The sequence below is a fragment of the Lissotriton vulgaris genome, chromosome 1_1, assembly GCF_964263255.1.
Source record: "Lissotriton vulgaris chromosome 1_1, aLisVul1.2, whole genome shotgun sequence".
NCBI lineage: Eukaryota > Metazoa > Chordata > Amphibia > Caudata > Salamandridae > Lissotriton > Lissotriton vulgaris.
In genome coordinates, this window is record NC_141685.1 from 771238131 (window position 1) to 771252918 (window position 14788).

The 14788-nt window shown below is 49.1% G+C and overlaps 1 protein-coding gene across 1 annotated transcript in view; it reads left to right on the plus strand.

Moving 5' to 3' along the window:
* SWT1 (SWT1 RNA endoribonuclease homolog) overlaps positions 1-14788 on the plus strand; it is a 1175709-nt gene that overhangs the window by 216410 nt on the left and 944511 nt on the right. Inside the window, exon 3 of the mRNA XM_086956007.1 lies at positions 12240-12298. Coding sequence (XP_086812133.1) covers positions 12240-12298 — 59 coding nt within the window. The remainder of the gene's footprint in view (positions 1-12239; positions 12299-14788) is intronic.

The following is a 14788-nucleotide window of genomic DNA, read 5'->3' on the forward strand; positions in this document are numbered from 1 at the left end:
ACCCATCGGCATACATTTATCCATGTAGTAGCGTCCTTGAAACACAAAACCTAAGAGACGCTGATCGTGTGGGTGTACCGGGAGCAACCGGAACGCTGACTCGATATCTGATTTAGCCATCAGCTCTCCGGGCCCCAGGCGATGCAACATGGCGACGGCCTCATCAAAGGATGCATACCGCACCGAACAAACTCCCGGGTCAATCGCATCGTTCACCGAAAGACCCCTAGGAGCGGACAAATTATGGATTAACCTGAACTCACCCGGGTCCTTCTTGGGGACCACTCCCAACGGTGAACAAACAAAGTTAACAACCGGCGGGTTTTCATATGGGCCCGTAACCCGACCTCGGGCCACCTCCTTTGCAATCTTTGCCTGTACCACCGCCGTATTTTGTTGAACCGATAGTTGGTTCTTACACTGTGCTTCCCCCCGAAAATCCCCCGCCGGGATGCGGAAACCATATGAGAAACCGTCTCGCAACACCCCGGCAGAGACATGATCAGGATATTCATTCAGCCAAGGGATCATTGCCATGATATCAACGGGAGTAGGTAACGGCGCCCCTCGGTCGATGTTAGACCTGTTTGGCCCCCCCTCTACCTCCTGTATCACCATTCTTGGCTCTGCACGAACTCTCGGGGTGTGAAGACTGTCCGCACCCTGCACACTCATGCCTGAACTTGCATGTACCTTGAGGCCTAGTGCACTTACCCCTGTTAAAGCTCCAACAGACCCCTTTTCTACTCGAGTTCCCGTTATTCTTTGTGTGCTGATCGCTGTTGGCGCCCGCCCGAAAGGGCGCCGCCACATAATGGCGGGATGGCTCCGCCCCATTCCCGCCGAAAGAAGACGACTTCGTCGTGTTCGGCATAACCTGCTTCTGCCAAGAAATGGAGTCGAAACAATCCCACGTCAGGGATGAGTCGTGCTCCTTGGCCTTACGAAATTTGTTATCATAACCCATCCATTGATTGCCTTCATACGTTTCATAAAATTCCATTATACGTGTCTGGTAACAAGCTAATCCCGACAATACTTCAGGCCTACGTTCCCCCATGATTGCAGTGAACATTCCAAACGCTCTGGCCCAATTAGCGATCGTTTCATCTACTCTGAAACCCGCCATTTTGGCACGCCATACACTCGGATGCAACAACTCCTTCTGATTTCTAACGTGCTCTATTTCGTAGTGATCGGTCAACAGCGAAAACATGTTCACATATTTATCCGCCCAAATCCTTTCTTTCACATCCATCGGGATATGTTGGACCACCTTTTCCCTCCTTAAGGGTAATGATCCCTCCCCCGCCATTGGCAACGGCTGCTTACCCGAACCAGTAGCTGGATTTGTTGTTGCCGCTGTTCCAACGCTCGACGCCGGTTGTTCCGAGGGATTCTGCGGGGAAACAAGAGGACAAGGTGCCTTCGCAGCATCTCTTGATTGCCGCAACTGCTTCATTATTAACCTGGCCTCCTCGGCCGTGTCTCCCGGTGCCACAGCACCCTCGTTGCTCTTGCCTAACCACGCCGCCAACTGGGCGGCCAGTTCGGGAGGCATATCCCCCTCGTTCACGGGTGTAACTACCACGGGGATCGGCTGTCCCGCGTTCGGGATCGGAACTGGGGCCTCAACTGGACTGACCGGGCTCGCCGGAAGTGACTCGGGCACCGGGGCCTCCCCCCCTGCCGCCCTATTCCTGGCCCTTTTACCTCTCCCGGCAGGGACTACTCCCCGCAATGCTGGCCCAATGACTTTCTTCGGTCTACCCGTACCATTCATTGCCGCCATCTGCTTCTTCATGTTCGCCATGTCCTTCACCAGCATGCAAAGCATTTGTTCGGTCCCGACCTTCTTTCCGGCCTTCTTGCCAGGCATCGTTCACAGCTATTCAATTCGAGGTCCTGGATCCCAAGCTTCGGAATCACTGAAATGAGAAACACAAAAATTACAAGTTCTCAAAATTGGCTCCTTGTTCCGTCTCGGGCTCACGTGCAACGAGGAGGTGCAGCTTCCAAGCACAGGAACAAGAGGATGCTTCCTTAGATTGTTGCTCTTTTATTCTTCCTCGGGAGGGCGTGTACCCTCCTCCGATCCACCTACGGGGCGTGGCCAACGGTGTAGGTGTCTAGGGCAACCCCTCCTGGGCGGGAAAAGGCGCGCCCCGGCTACGCCGCTTCGGGCATACCAGCCGGGACACGCCCACCGCCCAAAATGGTTTCCCGGGGGGGTCAGGGCACCCTACCATACGTTCGGGGGGACCGAGTGGTCGCCCCTTTCCATTCTCAATTGTCAAAGATTACTAGGCGTCGCAGGATTCACTTACTTTAAATTGTGTTGAGCAGGATTTTGTACATATCCTTTTCATTAATTTGGTGTATATTTTTTAAATTTCTTTCTCATGCTGCTAGTTGGTCGTTAACATGGGTCAGCTGTGAGGGCAAAGATTCTATTACTAGTGTTCACTTGCTTAATGCATATAGGTTAGCGATTTAAACAGAATATTGACCTTAGATAAGATAGGCTTGTAGTTAGTTGTTTATCTTTTGTTGAGCAGCCTGCGACTACTGTGTGGATTATCAATTTCTTCACAGATAGTTCTATTCTGACTGTAATAAATACACAAAGTCGTTTGAGTAACTCTCCCCTCATATATGTGGTTCCAAGGGGGTTTTAGTTTATTACTCTTATCTCTAGTTTTTAAAAATTAGGAGTCTCTTATACAGGCTGGGTGTGATCTAGTCTGGAGGTAATGTGGAAAAACACAACCAGGTTTTATTACTATTCAACATGCTGGGAGGATATATTTCCTTGTTCCCTCTCCTAGGTCTCTGTTTATTTTGTGTTACCTTTAAATTGTGTACTGCATTAAGAGCCTTCTATTTTATGGTTGGTCTGCTTCTTGAATCTCCTGGTTCTATATTTTCAGGGGAGTCTATTTTTAGGAAACAAGAAAGAAAAACCAGTATTGGTCTTAAATAAGATACTGTTTCCTTCCTCTTACTTTAGTTTCAAATGTATTTTATTGGGTGTTTCAGCAGGCATAAACAGAGACATCTCAGCATGTTTTAAGGGCAAGAGGCATATACAGCGGACTGGACAGACAAGCATGTCTTCCCTAGAAGTGAGAAGTAAACTTAGACAAATATGCCAAAGAGGTGGTATGACATCTTGAAAGCAAATGACCTGCGATGCAATAAAATAACATAAGAAGGACAACAACGACCAATAACTCCCAGCCCACCCCCCTCCGAGTCCCCCTCCCCCGCCCGACCAGTGTGCCTTGTAGTGCCAGAAGGTCCGACAACGAGCCAGAGAGGCCTAAAGCCCCTGTTTGGGAGGTTACCGAGAGTCACAATTGACGTCAGTGAGACGCAAAATCTTAAGGTATTTGGGACACGTGACTTCATTAAATTCCTTGAACAGGAGTGTCAGTAGTGGAAGCCACGTTTTCCGAAATGCGTCGGTGGAGCCAGTGAGTGTGGCCTGTATGCGCTCCATTCCCAGCGTAAACCAAAGTTTGTGGAGCCACCCCGTGTGTGTAGGGCTAGTTGTGGAACCCCACAGTGATAGTATATGTTGCGTGGCTGCTTGCATGGCGATTCCCATTTGTCGACCTCTCAATGATTTCATAGGGAAGGTTAGTGCATTGGGAAGGCCTAGTAAAGCGTATGCAGGGAACCTCGGGATTTCGGTCTGAAAGGTGGAATCAATATCGTCCAGGACCAGCTTCCAGTAATTTCCAAGTATCGGACAGTCCCACAGAAGGTGGGTTAGAGTGCCCTTTTCCCCACACCCCCTCCAGCAAAGCTCACTACGTGCCGGGTTCCCTTTGTGTAGGCGGGCTGGGGTGAGGTGTCAGTACATAGCCAATTTCACTGTTGCCTCTCTCGCCTTTGTATTGCGTGTGGTGTGTGTAGCTCTATAGTAGATGTAACTCCATTCTTTAGGTGACAAGGCCCTTCCCAGTTCAGCCTCCCAGCGCATCTGACTTGGTGTTTTATCCGAAGTGTGTGGTGGTGTGAACATTTTGTAGAGTTCTGATATAAGGTGTTTATCCGAGTCTTTAGTAAGTAACCATTTTTCAAAGGTCGACATGAGGCGGCTCACCAGCGCAGCGATGTCCGGGTCAGTGAGCCAATGTCTTAGTTGAAGATATTGGAAAAGGTGAGGGTTCTTTATGTCGTACCCTTGTTTGATATCTGCGAAAGGAAGAAAGCTCCGCGGATCAAAAAGGTCGCCCGCGGCACGACATGCTGTGCCCCGCCATTGGAGGAATGTGCCTGCACTATTGCCTGGAGGGAAATCCGGATTATCCAATATGGGAGTGAAGGGGGAGGGAAAGGTTGGTAAGCCGTGTTTGAGTGCCACCCTGTCCCATATCTGCATGGTCGTGCGTGTGATAGGAGATTTCAACATGTATCGTGGCCTGTGTTGCCGGGCGAGGAATGGAATCCCCCAAAGCAGCATTTGTGCCATAGCCCTGTCCTGGAAGAGCCATCTTTTCTCCGATTCCGGTCTATACCATTCTACGAGGTAACGGAGTTGAGAAGCCTGAAAATAGCGTACCAGGTTGGGGACGCCAAGGCCGCCCTCGTCCATGCTCTTGTAAGCCAACTGTTTGTGGATGCGTGCTCGTTTCCCCTCCCAAACAAAATTAAGCAGGGTGGCCTGTAGGTCCTTCAAAGTGCCAGCGGGGGGCATAACTGGGATGGTCTGGAAGAGATATAGGATGCGAGGCAGTATAGACATTTTTACTGCTGCTACCCTCCCCAGCAGGGAAAGGGGCTGTTTGGACCATTGCGCCAGATCCGTCCGGATCTGGGTGGTAAGGGCCTTCTAATTGGTGGATACTGTCACGTCCGTTGAGGAGGTTAGGGTAATGCCCAAGTACGGTACCTGGGTAGCTAGCTGAAGACCGCTCCCTTGACCAATGGCATGGGCTTGTGGGCATACATTTTTACCCAGCGGCAGTATCAAGGATTTATCTATGTTGATTCGGAACCCTGAGACGGAGCCGAATGAGGCAAGCTCCTCCATAAAGGCGGGTATAGAGCTATTAGGCTGGTCCAGGGTCACTATGACATCATCCGCATATAAACTGATGGTATGAGGTTCGCGCCCAAAGCTAACACCCTGAATCCTTGGGTTATCTCGGACCTTCTGCGCTAACGGTTCTATATACATGGCGAAAAGAAGGGCGGAAAGGGGACACACCTGTCTGGTGCCGCGTTGAATTTCGAATGGGTTCGAGCGCAAGCCTCCCAGGCGGACCCTAGCCTGCGGATGATGGCAACAGCTTGCTATCCGAGAGTAGAAGCGGTCGCCTAGGCCAAACGACGCAGGACTTGCTGTAAGTAAGTCCAATTCACGAGATCGAACGCCTTCTCCGCGTCGATAGCAAGCAGCACGGGGTCCGAGGCTTGAAAATGCGACTTATCAATTAGATGGAGTACTCTTTTGGTGTTGTCGCTACACTGCCGGTTGGGCACAAAGCCTGATTGGTCGGGCTCCAAGAGTCCAGGAAGGCAAGGGCCAAGGCGCGCGGCAAGAATACCCGTAAAAAGCTTTAAGTCAAGATTCAATAATGAGATAGGGCGGAAGGCGGAGCAGTGTGTGGGTTTCTTACCGGGTTTCGGCAGCACCACCACCTCTGCGGCTAGCATGTCCGGAGGGATGGCGCCTAGTCCCTCGAAAGAATTAAAAAGGCGGATGAGCACTGGAGCCACCTGTCGACTAAAGATTTTTATAAAATCCCGCCGAGAAACCATCCGGCCCCGGTGACTTGAGTGGGCGCAGACGGGATATAGCCGCCAGCACTTCATCCTGGCGGATAGGGGCATCTAGGGCTTCCGCGTCAGCCTTGGAGATTTCGGTGAGAGTTGTTGTGGCCAAGTAGGCCCCAATGTCCTCAGAGGAAGTCTCCTCTTCACCATACAGCGAAGCATAGTAGGAACGGAACGCCTCTGCCACATGGGTATCATCAGTGAGTACCGCCCCATTATCGCCCACGAGACCCTTGATCTTAGCACGTTGGGTCTTGGCCTTCAGAGCACTGGCGAGTAAGCGGCCCGTTCTATTGCCTCCGACATAATAAGTATGTCGAAGACGGAGAGCCGCGAATTCCGCCCTATCTGTGTCAAGGCTAGCTAGCTGGGCCCGTGCTGCTTTTAGCTGTCTCCAAACGCGTGGGGCGCAAGTGCGGCTATGGACCCGTTCCAACTCCGCTATGCGTGCCGTGAGGTCGTTCCTCTTACTCTTGCGGTCTTTGGCCTCAGCTGCAGCTATGGCAGTGAGTTCGCCCCGAACGACCGACTTCAGGGCGCCCCAGAGAGCTGTCATGGATATTCCCGGTGTGTCATTGGTAGCTAAGTATTCAGTGATGCACTCGCTGATCCGTCTAGTGACGTCTGGCCGTTGCAGTAGAGTTTCGCGCAGGCGCCACGGGCCCGAGGCCGGTGGGCTGCGCGAAGTGTTAGTGACAGTTCCACTGCATCATGGTCAGAGATGGCTGCTGGCACTATGGTAACTTCCTCAAGATTTTTAAGTAATTCAGAAGAACCTACAAAGTGATCAAGCCTGGCATATGTGTGGTGCACGTGTGAATAAAATGTGAACTGCGATGTGTTTGGGTGTTTAGCCTTCCAGAGGTCCACCAAATCCCTATCCTTCAGCCACTCATGACCACTGGGCGAGAGAGCACCAGTCCCTCCGTAACGGTGTCCCAATCTGTCAGCGTGCGCATCCATGACAATGTTGAAATCCCCGCCCAGAAGTAGGGGTGCGTGTGGAGTCTGAAGCGCCTCCGAAATTGCGCCTTTTAGGAAGGCTTCTTGTCCTGTGTTTGGGGCATAGAGGGAGCCAATCGTAAGGTGTGTGTCACCTATTTGAAATGTATGCACCAAGAGGCGACCCTTGATCTCTCCCACCCTAGTTCCCACCTGTCCCTGGAAGCTTCTAGATATCAAAATCGCAACCCCAGCAGTTTTCGTTGGAAGAGAGGAGAAGAACTGCTGTGGGAAGGCGCGGGAGCGCATTCTATGCCAGTCTTTCTGTAAGAGGTGAGTCTCCTGTAATAAGCAGATATCTGCCCTAGAGTGTTCCAAGTAGGAAATAATAGCCCGTCATTTGATGGGGTTATTCAGCCCTTTCACATTAAGGTTCAGTACCTTAAGGGTCATGTCAGGCATAGTGCAGTGGATTCATGGCACATCTCAAAGTAGGCGTCCCGTATGTTACAGAACTGCAGCCTAGCAAATCTTAAGCTTTGACCCTCCCGGCAACCCTGCAGACCTATCTTCTGACCCTGTACACAAGTGAAAGACAAACCACAGAATCGGCACAACTGTGACGAATCGTCCCCAACAGTGATAGAACCGAATTGGCACACTGGTACCCACCCTGGAACCCCCCCTGCCCAACAGGTCCCCCCCAAACAGCTCCAACCCATCCTTTGCTGCATTGTTGCTCATGTAAGCGAAAATCATTGTGAGCGGAGGCCCCACAACTACCCCCACAACCCAAACTCCCCCTCCCAGCCCCAACTCCCTAGAAATACGTAGTCCCAGTCCTGTTAGTCCACACAGGGCCGTGGTAAGAAATATCGTTTGTAATTCACAGTCTGCCAGCCCCCTCTAGATGATCCTTGTGAGCTTCTGAATACCGGTTCAGTATCGATCTGGTCAAGGCCCAAAAGTGCACGGGCGTCCTTGAGTGACCTCAGCTGATGTAGCCGTCCATTCCATTTAAATATGAGCCTAAATGGGTGACCCCATGAGTAAGGGATCTCTTTCTGCCGTAGGAAGTCCGTCGCGGGTTTGAATTCCTTCCTCTTTTGGAGAGTGATGGAAGAGAGATCTTGGTACAGCGCGATGGGGTGGCCCTGAAATTGAAGGGGCTGGGCTCTCCGAGCCTCTCGGAGAATCCTCTCTTTAAGGGGGAAATCCGGGAGGAACGCCAAAATGTCCGGCGGTGGGGCTGGAGCCCGACGAGGCAGCCCAACCCTATGGGCCCTGTCGATGCGAATGGGAAAATCCGCCGATTCCCCCAACATGCTCCTGAAGAGGGACTGCAGGTAGCCAGTGATATCAGCCCCCTCTTCCTTTTGAGGGACCCCCCCGGACCCGTATGTTGTTGCGGCGGGAACGGTTCTCAAGGTCCTCCGCAAGGGGCCTGAAGGTCCAGCTGCTGGTCAGTGAGGCGCAGGACTGTTGGAGTTGCTCAATTTCGCTACTTCTGGTCTGGTCTGCCTCCCCGATGGCGACCACGCGTTCCCCAAGGCCCTCCACATCGCGCCGGAGCTCTCTGACCTCCCCGGCCACCTCCTGCTTCAAGGATCGGAAGTCCTCCCTGAGTGCATTAAATAAAGTTTCTAGGAAAGACCTGGTGATTGGCACCTGGTCTTCTGTTGAGGCTGGCGGCGATTTTGTGGTCACCGGGGTGGGGGGGTCTTTGTTAGTTTTGGGCTGTGACTTGGCCAACATTTCAGGAAGCGTTTGGGATCCCCTCTTCCCCCTCTGCGCCGCCATTACGTGGGTTGCCCCTGTATAAGGCGGATGGTGAGTCACTGGGGCCCCGGGGGGCAGTGCAGTTCTATAGTGTGCCCCCAGGGGGGTCGCTGTGCGGGCGCAGGGTGTCTCACCCCCTGAGTTTCTTACGACCAGGTTGTAGGCGCCAGCCACTGCCCGCAGGTCCGTGGGAGGTGTGGCAAGGTCGATATTGCTGGCGCAGACTCACAGGTCCCAGCTAGGCATTGTGTGGCAGGGCCAAAGGCCACGGTCCCCAGCACTCCACCGCAAGTAAACCCTCAGTGGCACCTCAGGCTCGAAGTGCGAATGTGCTCAAAGCCCACCACAGCCCCACACCGGGGGCTCGATTATGCCCCCCGAGCTGTTCAGCGCCTCCACCTCCACCCCAACACTCCTCACCTCCGTCCATCGGGCACAAGGAGCGGCTTCCCACGGCAGGTCCAGGCCGTCTGCTCAGCGGGAGCTGTCCCGCCAAACCCATTCGGTGCTGCTTGGATGTTAAGCCGCCTTAGAGCTCGGCGGCGCCCTGAGCGCCTCCAGGCGCGGAACTTCACAGCGGTGGGGTAGTGCCGTCCTCTGCTCCTCGAGCCGGAGCTCCCGCAGGTCCGTTGTGGTGATTAGGGCGGCCGCGCCAGGCGCCGCGGATGTCAGTGCCGCAGGCCCGAGGCCGGGGCCTCAATTTGCAGTACTCTGCCTGGGTCCACTCGATCCCGGCCGGGCAACACCGGCTGTGCTCTGCCGCAGTGGGGCTCGCGGTGCAGGAACCGCAGCGGGGGTCTGTCCTCCAGCTCCGTCTTCCGAGCCTTCCGCCTGAGGGGATGGTCTCGCCCGATACCTGCACCGGGCGCTAGCTCGGCAACGCAGCCGCCATTACAGGCAACAGTGCGGCTCCTGTATCGGAACTACGCCTCCATAGGGAGCAGACCAATGGCGCGTTCTCGGGCCCCCTCCGTAGTCTGGCACCTCTCTCAGCGCTTTTTGCTTCTTTTTGGAGAGATATGGGCGTTAAGTGCGGCAAACGGCGGGATCGGGCAGGGAGACTCGGAAACCTGCGTCCGATCACGCTGCCATCTTGGACACGCCCCCCTTCTTCTTACTTTAAAGGTTACTTTTACAATAACTAAATCTGCTGGTTGAGGGGAATGCACTTACTTGTAAATTTTCTAAGCCTGCTTCCACACCGTCCTGAGTCTGGGCTGCAACTGAGAATGATGCTCAGTTTTGCTGTATACTTATACTCGAGTTGATTGAGTGATTAAGACTTAATTGTTTTCAGCTTCGAGGGTTTTGGTCGAGGAACCGGCCTTGTCTGTCAATACGTTTCGGCCATCTTGTAATGTGTTAATAATGCTGACCTTCGCCCTCATTGGTGTGTATTTCTTTACAAAACTTTTATCTGGGGACATTTTCCATGCTTTTATGGTCCCCTTTCACTTATTTGTGTGTCTATATCTTAGTTTTGAAATTATTGGAAAATCGCGGTGAGCAATATTTCAAGCTGCACTAGTTTTAAAAACATTTTTTTGTACAAATGATTGGATTTTTAAGGGCGGTCAAACAATCGCCGCTTTTATGATTTATCTATAACCGCCATTTTCGGTGTCTCATTATCGGTCACATACGGGGTACGGATTTATACGCAACTGCCTGACTCGGTATTTCCATGTCGCCGGTTCGGCCATTTTGGAATGTGTTAAGGTCCCGTCTTTATGCTTTATCATTCGCTTTCTCAACTCAAGTTTGTTTTAAGTAGCTTTTGGCAATAATAAGCTCACTCCCTCCTTTAGTTATCGTATCTACATTCCATGTGGTCGAATTACAAGCGGCTTAGTTATGTTTACCGCGTACCCTCTACATTCTATATAGGGCTTGCAGACTATGTTATTTGGAACTTAAGGATTCGACTGTGGTTTACATCTAAGCGCTATTTTCAGTGGAATAAATTTCCTGGACAAATCAAACATGAAGAAAGCAAAGGCTCCCATCTTAAGTTATTAGGGTTTCTATGTCCTATATTTTTGTTTCTTTTTGCATCACCTTCTTGATTGTTATCTATCACATGATGCATAATTCTTAATATAATATTGGAGGTTATCAGTAATTTAATCTTGAATTCGTTCAATGGAATTTATGATTCTCTGCTGGTTTTGATCAGTAATGAGAACTCCCTAACATACTAGTCATATATTCAAGCTTGCATAATTCATAACTAGAAATATACTACATGTTTGGTCGTTTCCCATCCCGCATGAACTATCTATTAGAAACCGGGTTGGAAGAGTCAGACAATCATAGTTTAACTCTTAAGCACTTGTGAAGTGTCAACAATCTAAGTGCTGTTGTTTCCTTTCATGGCACCAGCATCACGATTTTAAGCTCCAACTATACACTAGCCAGAATGAGTTTCAAACAAAAAGGAGGGCTGATGGCCTTTTACGTAAGGCCTTTGGGTTGGACCCTGCTCAAAGTGAAAAGAAGAAACCTCTATCACCCCGGCAGGTTGCTGCTCTGAACACTAAACTGACAAAGTGCGGGTTCTGCTGAATATATTCCCAGTGTAGGCAAAATGCACCGGGACAAATTAGTGTTTCATAGGGGCCGGCCCAGAACCAGTGCATTAATAGCTGCCATTTCTGGGATCTGGCTAGATCCCCTTTATTTCTAGTGAAGGCTCTCTGTAACAAACCTTCAACTTATTTATTGTAAAATGTCACTATCATCTTCTTAGAAAAGGTCTTTCTCCAGACAGGTGCTATTTACATTTCTTGGATTTTGCAGCTCACAGAAAAAGCACAAGTTTTATTTTTCCACTCAAAGCCTCTTCCTTCTCTGCCTTGGAGTCACCTGACAACCCAACATCCCAGTGGGTTAAGGACTTCGTGCTAAGAGGCAAATTACTATTGATAGGTGAGCAGTAGCTCTTTGTTCAGTGCCTTGCGCTGCAGAAATAACAACATATTTACGAACATTTGCCTGTCAATAATGAAGTAATTAGAATGCTTACTTCTTTCTTTGTATTTACTTCTGTATGCTCTGTTAACAATATTGTCACTGTCAGTATCAAGCTGAGGATACAACTGGTATTGTGGAAACATGTTGTATCGAGCACTTTCAGTTGCCTCTCGGGTTTTCTTCTTTATATCTAAAGGCAAGTACCTCATCCCTCTATTTATCTAGGTAATGCATGCGCTTGTGGCAACCCCAGAAGCAACCTGATGGTAATTGGGAACGTAGATTAACGCAAAGCAAAACGAACAATTGTGATTCTAAGCTAAGTGTCCTATGCATGACCTAAACTGTACAATGTGGCAACTATGATCAATCTGAAGACATGGTGGAATTGCTACTAGCAATATTTAACATGAACCAAATATCCCCCTCACACTTATTTTCAAGATCTACACTCTTATGTTAAAAGGAAATGATTTCCCTTGGGATCGATCATGTTCGAGCTATATAAAACTTTATTATTAAATAAATAAATAGCTAATATAAAAGGGTGTTTTTGTATACATATAGTTTGATGTGGATTTCTACCTTGTCCTCAGTTTTCTTTCCAAATTTTTTTTGGTGAAGTGATAGACTCTGAAAACCTAATAGTGAGTGCTAAAATTCAAATAACTATTATTCGCCTGAGCTGGTGTAAACATTAAAATGATGGCTTACCCTTGGCTTTGTACTCCAATATCTGGTGATTCTTTGTCTTCCAGAAAAATGAAGAAACAAACTCTACTTCTATTTCGCCTTCTGATGATCAAAAGCCTCAAAGGTAAGGCTATCTTTACTGTTTCAGTTATAGATGTGACTCCCATTTGTCTGGTGCCGGCAAACGCCTCTAGGATGTAACTTCTATGACTAAGAAGTAATTTTGCTTTCTACACCTAACATGTCATTCTTGGGCTAGAAATTACACGGGGCAGTGAGGTTGGTTGGTATGGTTTTGGAACTGACTTTGATATCTACTCATTTTCCAAAAGAGAGCTGGTAGGAGTGTGATTGCAGATTTACTTTAACTTTGTACTGCTTTTGTATTTTTTATTTTATTTACTGAAAAACGTATAGAAAACATACAAACTGGCTGGTCTCTGCAGCTTTCATACGATTACAATTTTGATCATGAATGCTGTAAGACGATGTAAACCAAAGACTATAGCAATATACATCAGGGTGAAGTACCCTAATAGCCAAACATTTCAAGTTTTATGGTAGTGATGTTGACATTATAATACAGTAAACAGCCAAAACCTCATTAGAAGGCAGATATACATAAGCAACATTTTGAAATTCGGAGTCATGACCATTATGGCATCTGTAGATCACTTCTGAGATCACATGTGACATTATCGCCCTTACCTTCTGTCTACCCTGTCTTCTTGCCAATTAGGTAAGTCTGGTATGGACCTCAGTGGTTCTTGGGATGACTCTGGGGCAAGAGTAGTTCACTGAGCACATCCAATTGCGTGTTTTGCAGTAAACCATATCTCTTTGCCATACCTTAAGTGTTGAGACAGGAACTTGAGCCCATTGCATTGCCACCCAGCATCCAGCCCGTAGTAGGCCAATGGCAACCAAGCGCCAAACTTCCTTGTCAGCTTTCCTGCCATAACCCAGCAACGCCAGCATCGGGTCGAACCCTAATGATGATCCAGTAATGGCCTCCAACCTGTGAAAAACCATATGCCCGAACTCATGCACTCCAGAACAAAACCATGCAAGATGCGCAAATCCAGCCTCCCTTTCCTCACACTGCTGGCATTCCGCAGAGTGACGTAGGCCACATTGGTAAAGTTGTTCTGGTTTGTAATAGACTCAGTTAATATACCAAAAGTATATCAGTCTTTTTTTACATTCAGTGAGACAGTCTTGACTATGGTACAGCAATATTGCCAATATTTGTGTCTAATGGTCCTGTCTAGATCTGTTTGACAAACAAGTCACACCTTGGTCAGCCCAGGTCTGCATGCTTCTTTTGGAAATGCGTAGAATTTCCCTATCAATCGGGTGGGGACATCCACCTGCGGTAGGAAACACAATGCTATCGTGTCCCGAGGTTCCAACATGTCGTCATCCAGTAAGCCATGTTTTGTATGTCTGACCCTATGATAATGGAAACGAGTAGAGCTGTTGTTGCACTCGTCCTCTCCTGAACTACTTCCCACCCGCACACCTCGCCAGCCTTAAAAAATTCTCCCATAGTGTAAATCTCCAGTGTGTGTGAGGCTCACAACACGCCTTCTTCCTGCCCCATTGGAAAGCAGGAACACCAGTCTAATGGAATGTGCCACCAGTATAAGAGGAAGCCCGCTTTTCTCTCCAGGAGACTCCTCAAGGCCTGTACTGTGGCATTTAAGGAGTCAAATACACTATGGCATTGTGTTGGGTTTCAAAACAGTGTATGAGGGTCTGCAGAATCTTTTTAATGTGTAAATATGTCAAATCATGCGGGCCATGGATCCAGTTGGGTGCAAACATACTCTGTGCTGCTTTATAGTACACTTCAAGATCTGGCGCGTTTAGACCACCAATTTCATATGGCAAGGTGAGTACTTCCAACCGCACTCTCAGTTGTTTCCCCGCCTAAGGCAGCCTCATTACAAGGAACGTAATTTTCCGAACACAGATCGTGGCAAAAGCATCGGGATGTTTTGAAACAGGAATCGGAATCTTGGAGCACTATCATTTTCATAATGGCTATATGCCCAATTAATGTCAATGGCAGTTTAATCCACCGCTCCACCTTCTCCACAAATTTTTGGGTCGCCTTCCCGTAATTGGCAAGAAGTACTACCACTGGGTCAGTGTGGATCTGTATCCGTAGGTAACGCACCAAATCCGTCATCCACTGTATGGGATAATCCAACGTTATTGGTGTCGTGGTGGAGGTAAGAGAAAAAATGATAGATGTATCCCAGTGTACATAAAGGCCTGAGAAACCTCCGATCCACACTTACCCTCTACGTATAGGTGTAAGATTGTACTCCGGTTTGCGAATATATAACATTGTATCATCAACATATGTTGAAATTATGAGATTGTAAACTGAAAATTGCAATCCTTTTATGTTCATGATACTCGTGAAGCGCACATTCCAATGGCTCGGCTACAAGTGCATATAATAAGGGTGACAAGGGACAGGCCTGCCGGGTGCCTCTAGTGATCACGATTATAGCAGTCACAATACTGCCTACGCGAATCTGTGCTGTGAGTGGGAATTGCGCGACCAGCCAGCGAAGAATCCCCTATTGCATCTAGTCTACAG